The sequence below is a fragment of the Emys orbicularis genome, chromosome 3 (genome assembly GCF_028017835.1).
Source record: "Emys orbicularis isolate rEmyOrb1 chromosome 3, rEmyOrb1.hap1, whole genome shotgun sequence".
NCBI lineage: Eukaryota > Metazoa > Chordata > Testudines > Emydidae > Emys > Emys orbicularis.
Window position 1 is genome coordinate 154985872 of NC_088685.1, and position 20228 is coordinate 155006099.

General features: G+C 44.6%; 1 protein-coding gene across 3 annotated transcripts in view; it reads left to right on the top strand.

Annotated features, from left to right (window-relative positions):
- The window catches only part of DAAM2 (dishevelled associated activator of morphogenesis 2), a 147017-nt gene that overhangs the window by 117657 nt on the left and 9132 nt on the right, over window positions 1-20228 (top strand). For 2 of the 3 annotated variants that reach the window (XM_065401898.1, XM_065401899.1), the window contains exons 16-22: window positions 4697-4781; window positions 6155-6261; window positions 7030-7118; window positions 7718-7886; window positions 9073-9180; window positions 10771-10831; window positions 15326-15457. In XM_065401898.1, coding sequence (XP_065257970.1) covers window positions 4697-4781; window positions 6155-6261; window positions 7030-7118; window positions 7718-7886; window positions 9073-9180; window positions 10771-10831; window positions 15326-15457 — 751 coding nt within the window. The remainder of the gene's footprint in view (window positions 1-4696; window positions 4782-6154; window positions 6262-7029; window positions 7119-7717; window positions 7887-9072; window positions 9181-10770; window positions 10832-15325; window positions 15458-20228) is intronic. The other variant, XM_065401900.1, reaches the window with a different exon arrangement.

Genomic DNA, 20228 nt, shown 5'->3' on the forward strand with positions numbered 1-20228 from the left:
AGCTCAGCCCCTCTGCATGCTCCACTTGGGATCAGCCTAAGTGTGAAAGGGAGCCAAAAGTTTTCTCCTTGTCCCTCCCACACAGGGCAGTGAGCATCTCTCTCCTTGAGCAGGAACAGGTGGGGTTACCATCTTCCTGGAATGAAGTAATTAACCTCTGTCTGGAGATAGCTCGTTGAAGCCCAGTTATAGAGGAGTGACATTTCTCTGTAAGCAAAGTGAAGTGAAGGCAATTAGGACTTTCTCTCCATGTAATTGGGAAGGTTCGTCTGCACACACAAGTTGCACTGGCTTAACAAAAGATATGATGTTAAACTGGTGCAGTAGTGCAGCTGTGTGTGTGAACACTTGTAAATGGGCTTATATCAGTGTATCAGTTTACTCTTGTGTATTATAGGGATAGCTCAGGGGATCAGTCATGGGATGTGGCCACCAGTTCAAATTCAGCCAGGTTTGGCAGTGAATAGCAGGCACTATTATCGAATGGCAGTTTGGTGACTGTTGTGGGGGAGAGGGAGTCATTCCATTTCCTTTAAGACAAATATCCGCATCCCAAAAACATACCATGTGCCAGCCTTGGCTGGTAGTTTCAGTAAAGGCCAAGATCAGATGGCACATGAGCTTCCTTCTTACCCTATAGCCATCTCTCTAGGTCAGGATTCAATGGGGCATGTGAGAATGTGTGTGTGTGGAGGAGAAGTTCAGTGCTGCTATACCTATTCTGTGAGTAAAAAGAGAGAGGAAGAGTGGGAATGACATCCTCTTGGTAGGAAAAGTTAGCATACTTTGAATAACTTCATGGTACCCTTGCAGTAGGTGACTGCACTTCTTTGAAAGCTGAGCAAGACCTAACAGTACTTGCCCAGGAGTGGAGCAGTAAACTGAGTTGCTCTTTCCTTTTCTGGAGAGAGTTGGCGGCTGAATGATGGGTGTACTGTGTTGGTCTTGCAGCGGAGGGGGAAGGGGTAACACCAGCTTGAATCAATGGATATCTTTAAGGAAGAAAAATGAGAAAGTGCTGGATGTCTGTAAGGGAGATTGATGCGAAACGACGGCATGTCTCCCGGGCATGTTCTGAGTCAGGCAGACGTCTTTCTCTGAGAGGACCAAACAATAAGCCACTTGATGTCTGCAAGTGAAGCTGGCGTTAAATCAGCGGAGGTGTCCTGGGGAGATTAGTGATGAATTACTCTGCAGAGTCAATAGGGATTATTTATGTGTCCAGAGGGGATAGAAGGAGGGAAGCTAAGTACCATATTAGAAGCTATTTGGTAATTGTTCAGCTTTAATGCCACTAGAAGAAGCCACAAGCAGTTGGGTCTCCTTGCTCCATTACCATGCGGGGAGGGATGGGCAAGGAGAAGAGGGTGGGATTCCTTCCACGGCTCTTTAGGTCCTTTTTCCATCTGACCAAGGCTGGGGCAGGATTGAATGCAGTTTTGGGCACTGTCTGCACTATAGACGAAGCCTATTGTAGCTGAAGAAGAGGGTGCTGCATTCCCTTTTAAGTCATATGTCACCAGCTGGGTTTGTGGCCAAGATCTCTGTTGTCAGTGAAGATATATGAAGCAGAGAGGACGCAGCTGGAATTACACATGCCATTTGGAGTCTGGAGGACTGTGGCAGTTGGATAAATAATCTTTGGCTCTGGAGAGTTGGTAAGAAAGTCACTGATGTTGGAGAATAGCTCTCCAATGCTGAGCTGTAATTTCTACAGTGTCACTTTTTGGGCCATAAATACACTTTAATTTGGTGTCTGTACCACACGTCAGGGAAACCTCTATTCAGTCTTGAATGGAAAGATTTTACGCATCTGCTTTAGGTTCCTGTTTAATCAGTTCACCTGTTTCTGTTTAAATGCAACACATCTGTTTCACGTTACTGTTGGAGATTTTCAGATCTACTACAGGGTTGATTGGGAGTTTCGAAAATATAACGAGAATCGTTTGATTAACAACCCTTTGGGCCAGTTGTTCAGCTGGCTTCTAACTGTGGGAATCCATGTTTGTGCTGTTGACGTTTCAAGTGTTACAAGCAGTTACTGCCCCAACAGAAAAATAAACCCCATTTTGATGAGACCCTTCTATCAGATTTAATAGGATCTGTAATAGTCTGGGATGCCCACTTGCAGTCTTCATGACCCCATTACAGGCTTGCAAGTGACCAAGCTCAACTGCCTCCCTGCAGATGATTGGGCAAGCTTTATGGCACTCTCTAATATGGACTGGGTCAACCAAGCCAGATATTTTCCTGCTCGTGGTTGGGCACAGATGCATCCAAAAAATCAGTATTTGTGTAGCTGTCTGTCATTTTGGGGCTCTCAAATAGTTTTGAACAAAAGATGCATGAAGTGATTTTGGTGCTGGTGAAAGGTGCCAGGTCGATGGAGTTGGAAACTGAAGTCTTCAGTTAGGCCACAGAACAGATTAGTGACCAGCAGCAACATGAGCTTCTCCCACTGTCTTTGCCAATGTACCTCAAACCTGTCTGTTCAGTTTTGGGCCCCTTGTTGAAACTGATGCCAGTTGGAGAGGATGATCTACGTAATGAATGCTATGTTTTTCCATATCCTCTCAGCCTGAATTGTTTCTATTTTAGGTCAGGGTGAAAATCAGAGTAAAGACAAAGTTAGATTTCCATGTGAGAGCACAGTGTGCGTGTCTCCTCTGTAACAGTCTGCAGGATCTCTGCCTCACAATATGGCACCTACCTCCTGCAGAGAGCAGTCTCCTAGAAATGTAAAGGTGCAGTCCCAAGAAAAACAAAACCATAACATTTATGTAGCCACAATGTGTATGCATCTGCTAGGAAGTAGGCAGAGACCCACCAAATAATTTCACATTAGGCTCTTCAGCCATCAGATTGTAACCGGTTTTGATCACTAGCAAGTTCATAGACTCACAGATTTTAGGACTGATAGATTTTGAGGGCAGAAGGGGTCAGACCATTAGATCATCTAGTCTGATCTCTAGTTTAATTCAGGCCATAGAATTTCACCCAGTTCCCCCTGTGTTGAGCTGAGCTTGAGTCAACCTGGTAACCTAGAAGTAAAATGTTTTTTTCCAACCTTTCATTTCCAAGCCTTTTAATCCTCTCATCTCTTCTAACTGTGGCTCAACTGTATGCCTTGTATGGAAATCTAGTTTCCTTACCTTTTGTGCTGGCAGTTGGCCCTGTGCACCATTTCTACTATAGCTTCATTTCTAAAACAGACTGGATGAATAGTTGGGAACAGCATAGCTGAAGCTAGTTAGGAAGCATAATTTTTAAAAAGCTTTTGAATGTCTGCTGATTCATATTTTAGTTCCCAGCTGTTTATTATATTGGGCAACATTAAAATGATTTAAATTTCTCAGATTTAGTAATATTTCCTGTCTGTAAAAATAAAGCATTTACATTTGCTTTTGCATAGTTCCAAAAACGTGATCCTATCCAAATGGCAACAGCAGCATGAAATGTTACCGTGATGTTTCTCAGCACTGAAGACAAAAACATTCTGCTGCATTCATCAACCCCATGACTCATTTATTTTTGTTTTCCCCCCTCTACTAAATGTTAAGTAATGCAGTGATTGGGGAAAGTCCATGGAGACTGAAGTCCTTTCTGCACAAAAGCTTCTCCTCCCCCCTCCCACTCCCCACTTTGCCTTGCCTTGCCTGTAGGCTTCACCCCGATGTAGAGACTTTCTTTGGGAGTAAGATGGCAGTTCCCTTTGTGGTCCATTCCATCTCGGAACAACCAATGAGGATGTCAAATATGGTGTGTGGACTTCGTAATATGGACAGCAGTTCACTAAGAACTGGATTGTGGACCACCAAGCCCATTTCAGAAAAGCCAGCTGGCAGCCATTAGATGGTAACAAGTTTTGATTGCTGCTGGTCTGCATTGGATTTGAACTGGTGACCTAGAGGTGAAAAGACTCTTTGATCAATTCACTGAGGCCTGCTTGTTTTGCTATAACTGATTGCCTAATTAACTGCAGACCTCTAAAGAATAGGGCAGAGGCTGGTGAGAGGAGGATGATAATTTTACCACCTTGACCGTCTGGCACAGGAGCTCCTATGTTGAAGTGGCTAGCACTGCTGAGGGGTATAACTCACTACTTGCCTAAATTCATGCTGTCAATTCCCTTTTCAGCTGTGAATGCTGGCACAGTGAATTTCTCAAGCAAAACCAATACACTTGCACAAAACAAACCTATTCCCTGATCCAGAAGGGAAGGTTCAACACCCTTACTCAGTGGCCAGGAGATCCTTTAATATTCCCAGAGGTGAAGCTTAGATTCATAGTTGGATTCAATGGTATGTAGATTCAGGGTGTGAAGAGTAAAAGTGTTTGAAAAGGAAGGTGTCTGTGATGAGGGAAGGTAAAAGGAATTCTGATCTATGAGGAGCCAGTTGTTGTTGTTGTTGTTCTCCTCCTGCTTTTGATGTGACTTCGATTAGCTGAAGAGGGAAAAAAAAGTATGATCTGGAAAGTCTTTGTACACCAGAATTGGTTAGATCATCTTAACAAAGGCGACTGACTTCTTTAGACTAGCAAAGCGCGGGGGGGGGGGGGGGGAGGAGGAGGAGAAGAGTGTCACAGGAGGCCCTGTGTTGAAGCTGTCAATGTGGCCTTTTATGCCTTGTGCTTTCTGGGGGGGCTTTTTGTATTCCTCAAATTACTAATGGGGCACTATTAACACTATTGAAAGGTTGAAGCTGTCCAATGACGAAATCAAACGGGCTATCTTGAAGATGGATGAACAAGAAGACTTGGCCAAAGATATGCTGGAGCAGGTGAGAAGAATCACAATTACTTCTTACAATGGTTGGTCTAAGGATAATGGGCCAGTTCCTCCTCTTGGAGCAGCTCATTGGGCCCATTTAAGACCTAGGATAAGTGGATGCAGCTCAGTCAACTTCACTGGAAATGCCTCCGCTTATAGTAGGTCTGAATTTGGCCCTGAGACATAATTGTACTCATGTAAAAGAGGAGAATTTTGCCCAGTGTGCCAAATGCATCCCTGGTGTAACTCCATTGATTTTGATGGAGTCACACTTGGAAGAGTTTGGTTCACTAAGTTTTTCTATTACATTATAACTTCAGTTTCCTGATCTAGAGAATGTGTGGTTATGATTTTTTATTAGTAATAGTTTTTCTTTCTCTTAATTTCTACTTTCCCTCTACTTCTGCTCTCCTATTCAACCCACTTCTCCTTTTTTTTTGCTGGCTATTCTCCTTTACTTCATTTCTGGTTTAGTGATTAGAGCAGCAAACTGGAGACCTTGGGTCTATTACTAATTCTGCTGTTGGTTCACTCTTTGCCTGAGTTTTCCCATCTGTGAAATGGGGGTAATGATGCTTACCCATATTTGGACAGTGCTTAGAGATCCTTGCATTAAAAAGTGCAAAGTCGTCAGCTTCTTATTCTTTATTATTCTGACCCCTCCATAGGAGATGGTCCCTTTTTATGCTTGACCTTAATGTTTAATTGTATACACAAAAATTTACAAGCCTCTGCCCGGCTCCCCTGATGTGTCAGAGAGATTCAGCTGCTCTGCATCTCAATATCAGATTGTTGGTTTCTTTAGATAAAATATTAGAGCAATGATAAAAAGCAGATCCACTGCTTGGTGTTTCTCGCAGGCAATTTGCTCCCCGTGAATGTGTGCCGGGGTGTGTGCATGACAATATTTATAACCAGATTGAAGCACGACTCCCACCAGATATGTCAAAAATCTGTCACAGTATGAGCTTTTAAGGTCAGCACATGAATAGCAGCCTGTGTCAGGCACATATACAGTGGCTTAGATATTGTTTATTGTTTCTGCAGAGCAGGGCAGGAGAGGAGAGAGATAGTTGGGGCTTTGTGTGGTACTGTAGGGTGAGTGGAATAGATAATCTCCACTTGGCGGGGCAGATTCTACTCACTTACATCAATGTAAATCTGCTGTGGGAGTGCAAGAAGTTCTTTCTAGATTTACACTGGTGTAACTAAGAGCAGAATTCAGTCACTTGAGGGAATCAGAGCTGCTCTTCCTCACAGTAGCACAACAATTCACTCTCTTGCACGCAGTCTCACTCTCCATCTGCGTGGGTGTCTCTCTCTCTCTCTCTCTCTCTCTCTGGATCCCTCATGCTTGTTTTTGATTTGCCTCTGTGGTTCTAGCTGCTGAAGTTTGTTCCTGAGAAGAGCGATATCGACCTACTGGAGGAACATAAACACGAAATTGACCGCATGGCCCGGGCTGATCGATTCCTCTATGAAATGAGCAGGTCTGTGTAACATGCTGAGAAAATGCCCTGGGGGCTTCTTGGGAGCTGCTGTAATTGTGGTAGAAAATGGATAATGTGACATTGATGGAAAACAATCAAGATATTGTGGGCCAGATTCTGCACTGAATTACACCTTGGGGCTCCCAGACATCCACAATGTGAAGACATTTCAAGTCATTATATAAGCATTTCTCGGTGGTAAGAACTCTCTCTGGGTGCCATTTAGGGGGAATCTCTGAATTGACCAGAACATGTTTGTTCCACCCATCCAACACTGTTCACGTACACAGATGTTCATATCTGGCTTTCAACTGCTGGATCTCCTAGTTGGGACTCATCACACACTCCTTTTCCATCTGTCTGTCACATTTTCCCCCACCTCCCCCCACTGGGATCTGTCCCTTTCCCTATCCCAACCTGACACCTCTCCTGGGTGGGACCCCTTTTCCATTTACCCCATTTGGAGTCTACTATAAAAATGCATCTTTCTGAAAGAGACTGGAAACTAACCATATCTCATGGGCAACTGGTAGAAGTACAAACCCTGTGTCCTTATGCTATACTCCTCAGTCTGAGTATTAGCACCTGACACTGACCGACAGGCATTGGGAGCAATAGGCCTTTATATGCTGCAGGCTGCTTCAGTAATCCCACCTCTGGCTCAGTTTTGTGTATAAAATGAACTGTGTCTGTGCTGAATCTGTGTTTGAGCGTTGCCTTCATAGGTACCCCGAGCTTCATGGTGTCCCTCTGCTTCCCCTTATGTAGGATCGATCACTACCAGCAGCGGCTGCAGGCGTTATTCTTTAAGAAGAAGTTCCCAGAGAGGCTGGCAGAATGCAAGCCTAAAGTGGAAGGTATGGCAAAGGCCTCTGCAGGGAGTCGGTGAGGGGCAGGGAATGTCTGAGAGATTTACCCACATGCCGTGTTTGTAGAGAGTCAGTCAGTACAAGGCAAGACCACCAGCCAACGTTGTCATTACATGCGAAGGTTCAATAAAGTTGTTACTGCAGAATGTGTCCTAACTGCTACCCTCTACCTTACCCTGTGCCATGGAGCCACCAACGCTGTGTGCCCTTTTTCTAAAGGCAGACTTTCTTCACAGCCCCAACCCCTGTAATTCCCCATCAGGTGTGGCTGTAACAGCAGATACACACAGTCCCTGGTGCTCTTCTGTAAATGTGCCCTTTTTGAGGAGGGTAAGATAGGATTCATTCAGGTATTTAAACTGCTCCTAGGCCCCCTCCTTGGATATTACAGTGAGCACGTGAGCATGTTCCATTCAGCATTTTCAAATGACATTGCCCTGGTTGAGGCCGTGATCGACCCCAGGATTGGACGCTTTGAGACTGGGGATCCCTGGGGCTGTGCTTTGGAATGCTTAGAATCAGAGGATAAATGCCTTCAGAAAAGCTGCTGTGATGTAACCTTGGGTCATCTTTTACTTCTTTTCAAGCCATTCTTCTGGCCTCCAAAGAGCTCACCCGCAGCAAGCGCTTGAAGCAGCTCTTGGAGGTTGTCCTGGCTTTTGGCAATTACATGAACAAGGGCCAAAGGGGAAGTGCGTATGGCTTCAAAGTCTCCAGCCTGAACAAAATTGCAGACACTAAATCCAGCATAGACAGGTAGGCTTGAAAGTCCCCAAGCAAATGAAAGCTACCATGCTGCATCTTGCTTCCTGCGGTGACATACTGTAGAGAATTTCAAATGATGTCTTACCTTTACATTTCAATGCTTCTTTCACTCTGCAGGAACCTGAAGTGCTTTAGAAGCAATTAATACAGCACTGCAATTCAGTCACATCTTGGGTGGAACTCGTCAGCTGTTTAACTGCATACAGCAACGCTACCTGTATTTAATATCCTTTCTTTTGCAAAAAGAGACATGGAATCTTTAGCAGCCACAAGAAGCCAGGGCCACAATTTTTACTTCTCATCCAAAACGCAGTGCTTGGGGTGGCTTCCCTCTCTTTCCCCCCTGCTCCCTCCCCCACTAGCGGGGCACGCACTCCACTGCCCGGGGCATGTTTGCAGCACGGGGAGTCCCCTTGCACCCTGGCTCCAGCCGCCCTGCACAGTTTTTTTGTTTTTGTTTTTTTGCTTCGCCACTCCGGCCGCCCTGCAGGTTTTTGTTTTTGTTTTTGTCTTGGGGCGGCAAAAAAGCCAGAGCCGGCCCTGATTCCGGAGCATAGGTTCTGTACTGACTCAGAGGAAAGAGTGCCACCTACTGAATCAGTGATACCCTGCAGCACTTTAGGTTCCCCTTGAATGTCTCCCACGCTGGTATTTACTAGGCCGTACCCCTCCTCCCCCACCCCTTTGCCGGGATCTAATGAGACAACAGTTTCAGGGGGAATGGCTTCAGGCTGTCACAGAATGAGTAACTGCCATAAGAAGTCACTTGGAATTAATCCCTATCTTAAAGACATTAAACCAATAAACCTGAACTTTGTTTTAACTACTGCCATGTGCTTCCTGTATACACATTCTGAGGTTACTCATCCCCTATGTAGCTGCTGCCTAGATAGTTTTTTCCTTTGGCCTGGATGAGCCTGAGTGTCCATATCTGGAATGTCCTCTGCAGATCCTATGGCATCCCTAAGTCCCAGCTCCCTTTAGTTCTTGGAGGGAATGATCCTTGGGAGAATAGTCTCTTTTAATTGGTGATATTTTCATTTCATTAACAGAGTTGCTGATTCATTATGTGAAGTTCACCTCATTTGACATACCAGATTCCATCTCCAAACCCTTTGCAATGGCTGGCATTACCCCCACCATCTTTCCTTTCTCATCTGTGTCCTTTTTATTTTAGGAATATTACCCTGTTGCACTACTTAATTATGATCTTTGAGAAGAACTACACAGATATCCTAGACATGCAGTCTGAGCTGCAGCATCTTCCGGAAGCAGCAAAAGTCAAGTAAGTCCAATGCTACTGTCAGTCTTGCGTCTTGATTCAAAGTCCATTGAAGTTAAAGGAAAAATTTCCATTGACTTCAGTGGGCTTTCAATCAAGCATTTAGTTGCTTATAGATTTGCTCTGCTGCTGTATTCCCAAGTAAGGACTAGCTCCTCAGCTGGTGTTAATTGCCTTGGTTCCATTGACAGCCATGCTGACTTACACCAGCTGAGGATCTGCCTAGTCATTTGTGAAATCATTGAGAGTTTTATGCAAACGTGTCCTGCTTGATACTCCTGAACTAGTCACCATAACTAGACTATTTGTTTGTAATTCACTACTCGTGCTGTGTGATTGGTAACCTACATTATATAATGTTCCATGCTGGATATTTGGAGGTTGTTTAAAAAAACATAAAAAACAAAACAAAACCCAGCAAATAAGTCCCGGGCTGTTTAAGCCATTTTCAAGATGGTCATGCAAACCTTTGTACAGACACACTTTTGCACAAGGGTTTGGGACACTTTCACTTTTCACTAAAGTTTTTGTTATAAACAAAAAAGTTCCTGTGGATATTTGTGGAAAGCGAATAAAAAGGTTTCAACTACCTTCAAAACTATTTTGGAGTTTTCCCAAAGCACTGTTCCAGAATACCTGTGTGCAGTATTTGCCCAGCCATGGTTCCTTGTATGAAGAGCTGGCTCGGTCTGGTACTTCTACAGCCTGTGAAAAGCTAGGGGAAAATGAACGCAGGTTATAAAGAGAGAAGTTCTGTGCTCCAAGCTCTCACATAGACATAACTCAGCACCAGTACTGGGTTTTCAAATGTGGACACTTCTTCACTAAGGAATTGGTTGAGAGTTTGAGAAACAATTTTCCACTCACTAGTAACCTGCAACCAATTTCTAGCCAGTGATCTAGAGGTGACAGACTTCATCTCCTAGTGGTAATGAAAAGTACTCTGACTTTTGTATGCTAAGGAGATATCCAGTACAACACTACAGTTTAGGAGTTTGTCTGTTAGTGATCTTTAGGGTAAGATTGTGCTAACCTACGATGTTAGCTCCTATGGGCTCCTATGTGATGAAATAGTCAACAACAGTATTTAGATAGTGCATGATAAAAGGATAGGTTAGTAATAAGTTTGTCCCTAATGGGATTCTGTAGTTAAGTGGGGGAGAAAATGGGTGTGAAACTGATTTGAGACCATTGTGATGTGTGTGCTGAAGCTGAGTTCTCTGCCTGTGAATCAGGCAATTATTACAAACCAGCCCTGTGGCTAGTACTCCATGCTAGAGCGCTGGGTTGAGTTCACGGGCCGGTATCTTGCATCCTGTGACAGATGTTCTGAGTTTAAACCTTTTTCTCCTCTCCATAAATACCATGGGATCTTTAATCTGACCACAAGCAGGTAGGACCTGGGTTTTACATCACATACAAAAGGCAGCACAGAGCCTTTCCCCCAGTCCCCAGCATCTGGCATGACTGGTGCCAGAGGCAGGATCCCAGACTTGATGGACCAGTGGTCTGTTCTGCTATAGCAGTTCCTGTATTCCTGTGTAACACTGCTCTTTTTGTTTTAACTGCTGCGTCTCTATGTCTCCCTTGCAGCCTGATGGAGCTGGAGAAGGAAGTTAACAACATAAAGACTGGATTGAAAGCCGTTGAGGTTGTAAGTATGTCAAGATTTCCAAATCTCCACACTAAAAATGTTCCACTTGGGATCTGGGGCACTATATTTTCTACGAGAGAAGAAGGGGGCTTTTCTTTTCTCATTAAGCACAATGTGTTCGCCGGGAAAAATAAATAAAAGCTGGTCCTGCTAAGCTTCTGCTGATGATCCTAGCAGACTTCGGCCTTAACAAAAGGCTCGTTTGATCTTGGTCCGCAGAGCGAGACACAGTTTGACAAATGGCGTAGACACCAAAAAATGAAATAAACCTCTCTTTGCTTTGTGCGGAGGAATCACTGGTTGCTTAGCAGGTGTCTCACATGTCCCCCTGGGGCAGGAGTAAACAGGTGGGGAATACACTACACGTTAGGCAATTATAACCTGCCCCATCTGCCAGCAACACAAGCAGCTGCCTGGCTGAGAGAAGAAAGACATGGACTAGATAAAGGGGACCCAAGATGAAACATTACACAAAGAAGCTGTAAGACAACATGCAATGGCATTTCTTCCCACTGCTGCTGAAAGTCCCCAAAGCTGGACTTCTGCTACCTTTGTTTCCTCAGCTGTTGGTTAACTTTTGCAGAGCACTCTTGCAGAACAGATGAATGCATGGTGTTGTATTTGGATGAAACAGCCCTCCGACCCAAGGTATTACATCATAGGCGCTAAAGCTGAGGCATTGGTGTAAATGATCCCTGGGTTCAGCTTTTTATGTCAGCACATGGGTCCTCCACCTAGAAATCTCCAAAAAAAATAAACAATACCTACCCACCATGAGGGCGTTTGCAGAATGAGTAGAATTCAGGAGGCAGCTAACAAGTGGTATTCATTGAGGTGGCATATTTATTAAGGAAGGGGGAGGGAAGGATAAGGAGTTTGGGATTTGGAGGTTCGATAGAGTATACAGCAAAAAGAAATAAAGCAATAATTCAACAGCAAACCCAAATTACATAGTTGCAAATAACTCTCCATCAACAAGGGTTACTTTGTAAGGAAATCAATGTGATTTAACATGAGCATCTTCAAATTCCTTATGGAGAAACCTGAGAGAAAGGCCATCCCTTTCATTTCAACTTGTAGAATTCTGTAGGCCGGTTCAGAAAACCTGTGTAAAGGATCCCATTCTCTATTCATTTCTGTAGGTTTGTAGAGTAATTTCTATAGAACCCAGTTTCTTTCATCAAAGCTAGCTCTGGTATGTCTGCAATCACACCTCCCTATTGCAGTGTAGACATACCCTCTGTCATCCTGAGGCAGCATGGTGTAGTGGGAGGCGGTGTGGTCCATTGGACTGAGTTTAGGGCTTGGAGCCAGGAACTCCTGTTTTTTAATCTTGGCTCTGCCACTGACTTTCTGTGTGGCCTTCAACAAGTCACTTAACTTCTCTACCTCCCATCTGTGAAATGAGGATTATAACTCTTACCTACCACAGGGTGTTCGGAGGGTTAGCTAGCTAATGTTTGCATAGAGCTTTGAAAATGTAAAGTCCTATGTAAGTGCCAAGTCTTACTGTTGTTATATCCTCTCTTGCCTAAGTTCATCTAACAGCTGCATGGCTGCATATTCCCCCTTCCTTCTCCCTGGATTTGCAAGCCATGAATCCTACACTGACTATGTCCTCTGCTGACTGTGGGACATGAGGGCAATCATGGCATTAAATAGAGGTAAAAGACAGCATTTGAGATGTTTGCAACGCAATGAGACCCCTTGCTCTGTTTAGCTATCAGTGACCTTTTCAGTCCTGGTTATCAGTGTAAGGCTGGTTGGCACTAACTTCCCACCCTTTTGGTGCTGTTATCTTTAGGATAAGGTGCTTGGCTTTGTTTTAAAATATGTCAATGAAATGCTAGTGGAAGGTGCCAGACTGGCATCCTGGAGACCTAATGGAGCCACTCAACCGGTGCAATAACCAGCCATAGAAGTGCAAGCTTCCCCCGCATGACCCTGCCAGTGTGCCTTCACCCTAGCCTGTAGAGACCCTCTCTCTCTAGTCATGAGAGCAGAGCTCAGTCTCCATTGCCAATTCATTTTTTGGTCTCTGACTTGAGATTGTCAACAAAGGGGCCAACTGGTGGCAAGCATGATGTCTGTGATTCGGACACCTCTCTGGTAGGAACTTGAATGAGACCCACCTCTTATTTCTTATACATCATCAAACAGCCTGCAGAGGGTAATGACTTTTAGCCTCTTTTTCACCTGGGCTGGATTTGAACTGGAGATCAGGGAGGAGGAGGAAGGCTCTGTGTCCTATTACTGGTCCCCAGAGCCATCCTACTAACTTCAGTGAGTCGTCATCAGTTCCTCCTGGATTAAAAGCTTCAGACCCAGTGTGGATTATTGGGTCAGGAGGAGCACTAGTAACAGAGGCTGCTGCTATGGGTGGGTGTTCGGAGGTCAGAAGCACCCATAAAAGGAACACTGACATGGGATTCATGGTTTGAAGGGAGCCCCGCTTATGGCTGACTTAGGCAATTCCCTCCTTGAAATGCAGGCACCTACTTTGTTTGGTTTTCTATTTGTGGGTTGTTTGCCCCATTGTCCTTCCATCCGCTTCTCTGCTTTCTCATATGTGGACTTCTGGGGCAAAATCTCCTTCCCATTCAGTCACCATTGCCCCTCTCCCCCTCCCCCCCCCCCCCCCGCATGATGCTTTCAGTCTGGGCTGCCTGCACCTTCTAGTCTCACTCCTTTCACATTTTTTGGCACTTCAAATGCAACACTAAAGCAACAATAGAAGATCATTGTCAGATGTGGGGGAGAACGTGCAACTTTTGATCAACTTCCAAAGTGTTCTCACCACAATCCTGGCTCCACTGGTTGAGAAGATTCTTCAAGGCCCCATAAGAATAGAAGACTAAAAATAGTTTTGCAGTCAGCTGCTCTTAAAGGTACTTGTAACCCTTTGCTTCCCCAGGTTTGTGGTGTGATTTAAAAATGGAACACAGCCCTTTATTGTTCAGTCCAGCTTTTGGAAGTCACACATCGGAAATCACACATCCAGCCACTGCTTATCATGCAGGATACATTGGAGATTAAATTTTTAAGCTTCAATTGGCATTTCTGGGCCTCCATCAATAAGCAGCCGTGGTGCTGAAAAGGTGCCCAAGGGAGGTGGTATGCATATGCAAACTCTTGTGCTGAAGACTGGGGATTGGTTTCCATCCAGCTGAAGTGGTGGCTCAGCCATCAGAAGGAGAGCTTTCATGTCTAAGCACGTACATTTTGATCAAATACTCCATAATTAAAAGTTTTTCTTCTGACTATGAAACCAGTACCCCAGCTATATGGGAAATGCTTCCCTGCTTCTGACACTGAGTTCCCCTCCCCTTGCTATTGGTGACACAGGAGATAGCTGGATTGATCACATCCTTTATCTATCCATCCAAGAAACATATATGGCCCCCATCACTGTAGTGCCTGACCACCTCACAATCTTTAATGTATTTATCTTCTCAACACCCCTGGGAGGCAAGGAAGTGCTATTATCCCCATTTTACAGCTGGGGAACTAAGGCACGGAGAGGCTAAGTGACTTGCTCAAGGTCACACAGGGGAAGTCTGTGGCAGAGCAGGGACTTAAATGAGAGTCTCCCAAGTCCTAGGCTAGTGCTCTAACCAGTGGCTCAGCAAATTTCCCTGATGATCATTCTTTTGAGCAGATTTTTTAAACAAAATCCTTCACCTCTGACGATAGAAATACTGCAGTATCCCAGAGTAAAAGCCCAAATCCTGGCACCTCGGTTGTGTTTTGTAAAACTTTTAAAAATAAGACCAAGGCAAACACCTAAGACTGTATTTACTCTACCACATGGCCAGACAACTCCGTGTCTGAACACTAACAAGGCTTTGCTCTTCTATAACATCTTTAATACAAAGATCTCAAAGTATTTTGCAAATATTAATTGGGGACAAATGCTGGCAAGCCTCAAAATGCCCCTGTGAGCTAGGGGCAATGCAGCCCTTCCTCGCTGCTGTAGAACCAGTGTGGTTCAGCAGCTCTCTGGAAGATACTTTCTGCCATCAGCCCAGCTCCAGAACAGGGCTTCCTGAAAGGCTTTCCCTGTGATTCACAATACCACTGCACTATTAAATAAACCAGCATTTACTTGTAGTTACCACACCGTGTTATCTGAGTTCCAGTTATTTCCCATTCTAAGTATAAGGAAAACCATAGTGTCTCAGCTACGTGGCACTTAGATACTAAAGGTGTCTTAGAAATACAATAAATTAGATGGATAGTAAGGAACTCTTTTGTTACTATTGCAGGATCCAGGAGACGACAAGTAAGATTTGCCTCCATCTCATGGAGATTCTGCCTTTGAGTAGGTGAAAGCAGAGGTTGGGGGTGGTTCTGAACTGTAGCTGCTGATGGGTATATTGGAGGAGAGATTGTGCTCTGTGTTAACCAGAACAACTGGACTTACCCAGCCCCATTCTTCTCACTGAGGAGCCATTGCTGGCTGCCACTCAACGCTTCTGACTTATTCTCTTCCAGGAACTGGACTACCAGAAGAGACGCATGCGGGAAGCAGGGGACAGGTTTGTGCCTGTCATGAGTGACTTCATCACTGTGGCCAGTTTCAGCTTCTCGGAGCTAGACGACCTTCTGAACGAGGCTAGGGACAAGGTAGGAAAGCTCCTGAAAGTGCTTGACTGGAACCTGCACCTTTCAGCCAGCAGCTTTCAGATCCACCTTCTGTGGCTCATTACTGACTCTGAGAGCTAGGAAGCTCATTTCTTCTGCTTCCTTAGGATCCCGATGAGTGGGCTAAGTGAGAGCAAGGGGCAAACTGTGTACCCCGTATTTCTCTGTGTAAGAGGAGGGAGGGAAACCCCCTAACCAGCAGACACAGCTACGTCTTTCTTTCCCCCATGTCATGCATCTTTTTCCCCAGTGAAAAGTACCAGAATGGCAGCCCTGGGGACTGAAGTCCTCTACTCCCTAGAGGTGGGCCATGGTGGTAGCACTCAGGCATGGGTTAAGTCTAGGCTAGGCCTCAGATTCCTGGATGAATCTGGGGCAGAGTCTGAACCTTGCAAGCAGCTCTGGAGAGATTTTGGCCATCTTTGGTCAGTATCTCCTGGAGAACAGAAACCTGTCTCTGGAGCCAAAATGGAAGCAGCTGATTAAGGTGCTGGGACCCTAATGAGGACAGGGTGAGGCAGGAGGCAACATCCTGACATTCAAAGAGTTTCAGATTAAAGGTGGTGATTTTGGTCTATCTATCCCATTCACTGAACAGATACAACCCAGATCCCCTCCTAGGTTCTGCCCATTGAATCTTTTTCTTCTCTAGAGCTTATTGATGAGGATGGTGTGTATGGGGAAAAATGGCAATGGTGGTTTTTGTGACATGGTGTTAGGAAATACTGTTATTGGGAGTGCTGTCTTTTGGGTGAGAGATCAGAAGCACAATCTCTCTTGGTTCTTAAAGATCCCACAGCATGTTTTTCAAGAATAGGGTTGTTAGATCTGGTCTCCTGGCAAAACTTAGCTAAATTCTGCTGATGTAACGGCGGGAGATATATACATCTGCAAAAAACGTTGGGATCCTTCACATTGAAAAGTACCATCAATGTATCAATATTCAGTTATTATTGTCATCAGCTCGCATTTGCTTCTTTGAAAAAATCTAGTAAGGGAAGTGTAGACCTCTGAAGCGGTGCCAGCTCTTTTCTGATGACTAGAAGCTGGCATTAATCCCTCCGTCTTCTGGTTGAATGGGAAAGAACATGTATGAAAAGCTCATAAGGATATCAAAATATTTAAAAGAGAACAAGTCCTAAAATAAACAGCATGTAATGGCAAAGCTGTCCTGGTTGGCTGGTATGTTAAAAGCAGTTGGCTGTCCAAAGCGAACAAGTTATTTCCTTTGGACCAGTTCGTTTCCATTGCTGGTGTCAGTAGCTTGCAGTGAGAGATGTGAGGGGACAAGCTGAACTGTGAATAAAATATCAGTAATTGGGTTGCCAGGCCTCCTGGTTTTCAGAAGACAAGCATGATGCTGGAGGAGGATCAGGACAATACAGTGTCCTGTCACCATGCTGTGCCATCGCTCTGACATAACATTTCATCACAATGGGGATGACTTGGCTTTTCAAAGTTGCAGCGTTTGCCTCACAGCACACACCACAGAAATCACAACAAGAGCTGGTTGGTTGTTATGGCAAAAATTGAACAAAAGTCCTCATTTGGCTCTGATAGCAAGGGAAGGGTGGCTTATGTTCCAGAACCTCCACTTCTGTTGTAGTATGGCTTCCCTAAGAGAACTCCCATTCTGTGGGGTATTTTGGACCTCTGGCTTTTATTCTTGTCTGGGATCAAAAAACTGCAGAGGTACAAAAAAGTGAAGAAAAGAGTGGCTGGGGGAAAGGCAAGAGGTAAGCAGACATTTTAACCATCAAGAAGACTCTGGTTCAGTTCAGTATAAATTTTGAGTATGAGTTTGGGGTCGGTTCCTACAGTATCCAAACCATTTTACCTATCATTATAAAAATGTCCTTTGTCCTCCCCCTCTTATACCTGCTGTAGCACAGAAGAGGTACATTCAGTTGACTTGCACTGACTGGCACAAGGCGGTTTATCTTGGGGTCAATAATGGGTTAAACACATAAAATCATTCACTCTGAGGCACCGATACATTTCCTTGATCAGGCCAGGGCAGGAAAAAGGGGATCCTGTTGCTTTAAGGATAATTGGAGTGTCTCCCCGCAGCCGGACCAATATGTCTGGAACTTGTTGCACACGTTTTTTGACATTTGCCAACATAAAGCATTTAACAAGAGAAGTTTTATTTTAATGACTATAACATACTTAGGAAACCTCTCCCCCATTCCCTATTACCTTCTCCTAACACACCCCTACTATTCTTGAACATACGCCTTTCCTGCTTCTGCTGAATCTAGTCTCTAAGGTGCCACAAGTACTCCTGTTATTTTTGAGGTTCTCCCACTGGCATTGAGCTGCCTTGGACTCCTGAAAGAGAACTCTCTGTCCTTACCAGTACTGTGCTATTTCTCATGTTCGCTTCTTCCCCTCCCCCCCCTCCCCCCCCCGCTCCTTTTTCAAAACGGGAAATTCTCAACAAACCAGATGTGCTTCCCAGAACCCATAGCAGCTCCCATGCTCAATGGGCTCTCTGTGTTTGCTGAATCGTGAGCGCTGTCCCTGCCATGGAAACTGCTGCTACAACTGCCCAGCAAAAGTAGGACACAACACACAGAGATCTCACTATCCTGTTCCTTTTGATTTCTAGAAATGAAATGGGGAGTGGGGGGAAAGACTTGAAAAAAAAAATCCTAATGAGCCCTGGAAGAAATGGTCTGGCTCACTGAATTTAATAATGAAGTCCTGGTTTTAACAGCTGGGATTGAATATCGTTCTAAATATAGTACTGGCTAATTGATTGCCGGGCGTTAGGCAGAGCCATCTTTCCTGAGCTTGGATTTAAAACAATACAAAGTATCTTTTCAAACCTGAGAAGTGATTTTTAGGTGTCTTTAGTGCTGGCAAAATGTGCTCTGTATTTATTGAGATTTATATAAGAAATCCACTCCAAAAGAGCCCTACAAATCTTTTCTCCTCTCTGCTTCTCTAATATACATTGATAAGAGACAACTCCAGTAGACAAATCAGCAGAGGGCCAACCAGCAATGATCCAGTAGTAAAAGCTCCTACTGAAGTCTTCCCATTTCCTCACTGCTAAGGGATGCAAAGGGCCTTACAGCCTGGCCTGGCTTGGAGGGCAATAGACTCAAGCTATGTGGGACTAAAGGCATGGAACGAGTTCCAAAGCTGAAGGTCCTTTGTGGAGAACATCCTGCCCGCCGCCTTCACTCTCTTACAGCAATGGGGCTGCCTCTCAATACTTCCACTGAACCCAGCATGGAATGGAGGGAGAGGGAGAGGCAGTCTCTCAGATAGATCCTAGGCCAAACTAACACCTTAAATTTTACCCATAACATAGAAGATAGCTGACCAGAGCTGTCTATTTACCCATGGAGCGGGTATAACACAGGTAGTGCAGCTTCCCCCCCTTCTCCCACAGCCCCACCAGTGCACCTCAGAGCCACCACATCTCGTGTTGGGAGGGGGAGTTCAGTCTCACACGGCCCATGCAGTCTTTGGCTTCTTTGCTTAGACAGACGACGACAGGACCAGTTGATGCCAATTATCCCAGTGAAGAAGTGATGTTTTAAATTTAAGGGCCAGATTCTCAGACGCTGGCGTCTCACTTTGCAAGTGAAATGCTGTAACCACTATCATCTGTGCATGCACAAAACAGATGCTCGGTTAAGCTCAAGCTGAAAAATTTACCCCAACTCTCTTAATAGGTTCACTCAGAGTGCAGGGCACTGTTCTGCTGCTGGCTTTTTCACCTTCAGTGCACTGTAAGACCTGTGAGGGGTTGGGTTTTTTAGGAGAATTCACAGATTTGATCAAGGGATTATATTTTCTGCCATTTCCCGTGTGTGTGGAGGGGGAGGGATTGAGAGAAATTCTATCCTGAAACTTATCACCAATTTTCACAAGTTTGATCGAGATGAAAAATTGCTTTCTTCATAGGAAAAACAGGATGAGAGTGAATGTCACCTGAGAAAACTGCCCTTCTTGGTTTTGTGGGAAAACAGTGCAAACGCTGAGGCCAAATCAATGTAATTTTTTTCACACGTTCTTCTCATGGTGTAAATTTTATTTTTCTACTTGCTAGAGATGACATTTACCCCATAAGGCCTCTGTTCCACTAAAGTCCCACATAAGCGCTGACAATACACTGAAGTGAAGCAATGGCATTGTATCTGTTCTCTGCACATGGGTGAATTTCACCCTGTGTGTATAGTTTATAATAAATCTGTTTGTAAAACACTTTGGATCATTCTGGAAGAAAGACACTATGTATATTTCAGACATGATCACTACCATAGTGATTAGAATTCACAAGCTGGGTCTACAGCACAGAAGCTGGAATAAATATAAAATCAACAGCAAGCATCCTGCTGCCTACAGTTGCCCAGTACAGCGGCATAATAAAGACAAAGAAATAACCTTGGCAAGGTTAAGATGAAAGGGAGGTGGGCGCCTGTCCATTCTCAGTCTTTTTTTATGACTTGACTATGAAATGATACCTCAAGCAGGGGACTAATATTGAGCATCATTGAGATGGGAGGTCAAAGTCTACACAGCCACTGGATGCCAGTAAATTTGACAAACATAGGAGCACTGTTCTGAAGAGCAGCAGAGGAAAGTGAAAATCCAGCTAAGATAATAGCCATTAATGGCAGAGAACTACAAGGCACACAGGGATACTTTAGTCCAAGCGGCAAAGACAGAATGTCCATTTCAAACACAAAAGTTGGCCTCCCTCGGTCTTTTGGAACTGGTTACTTCTGTCAGCTGC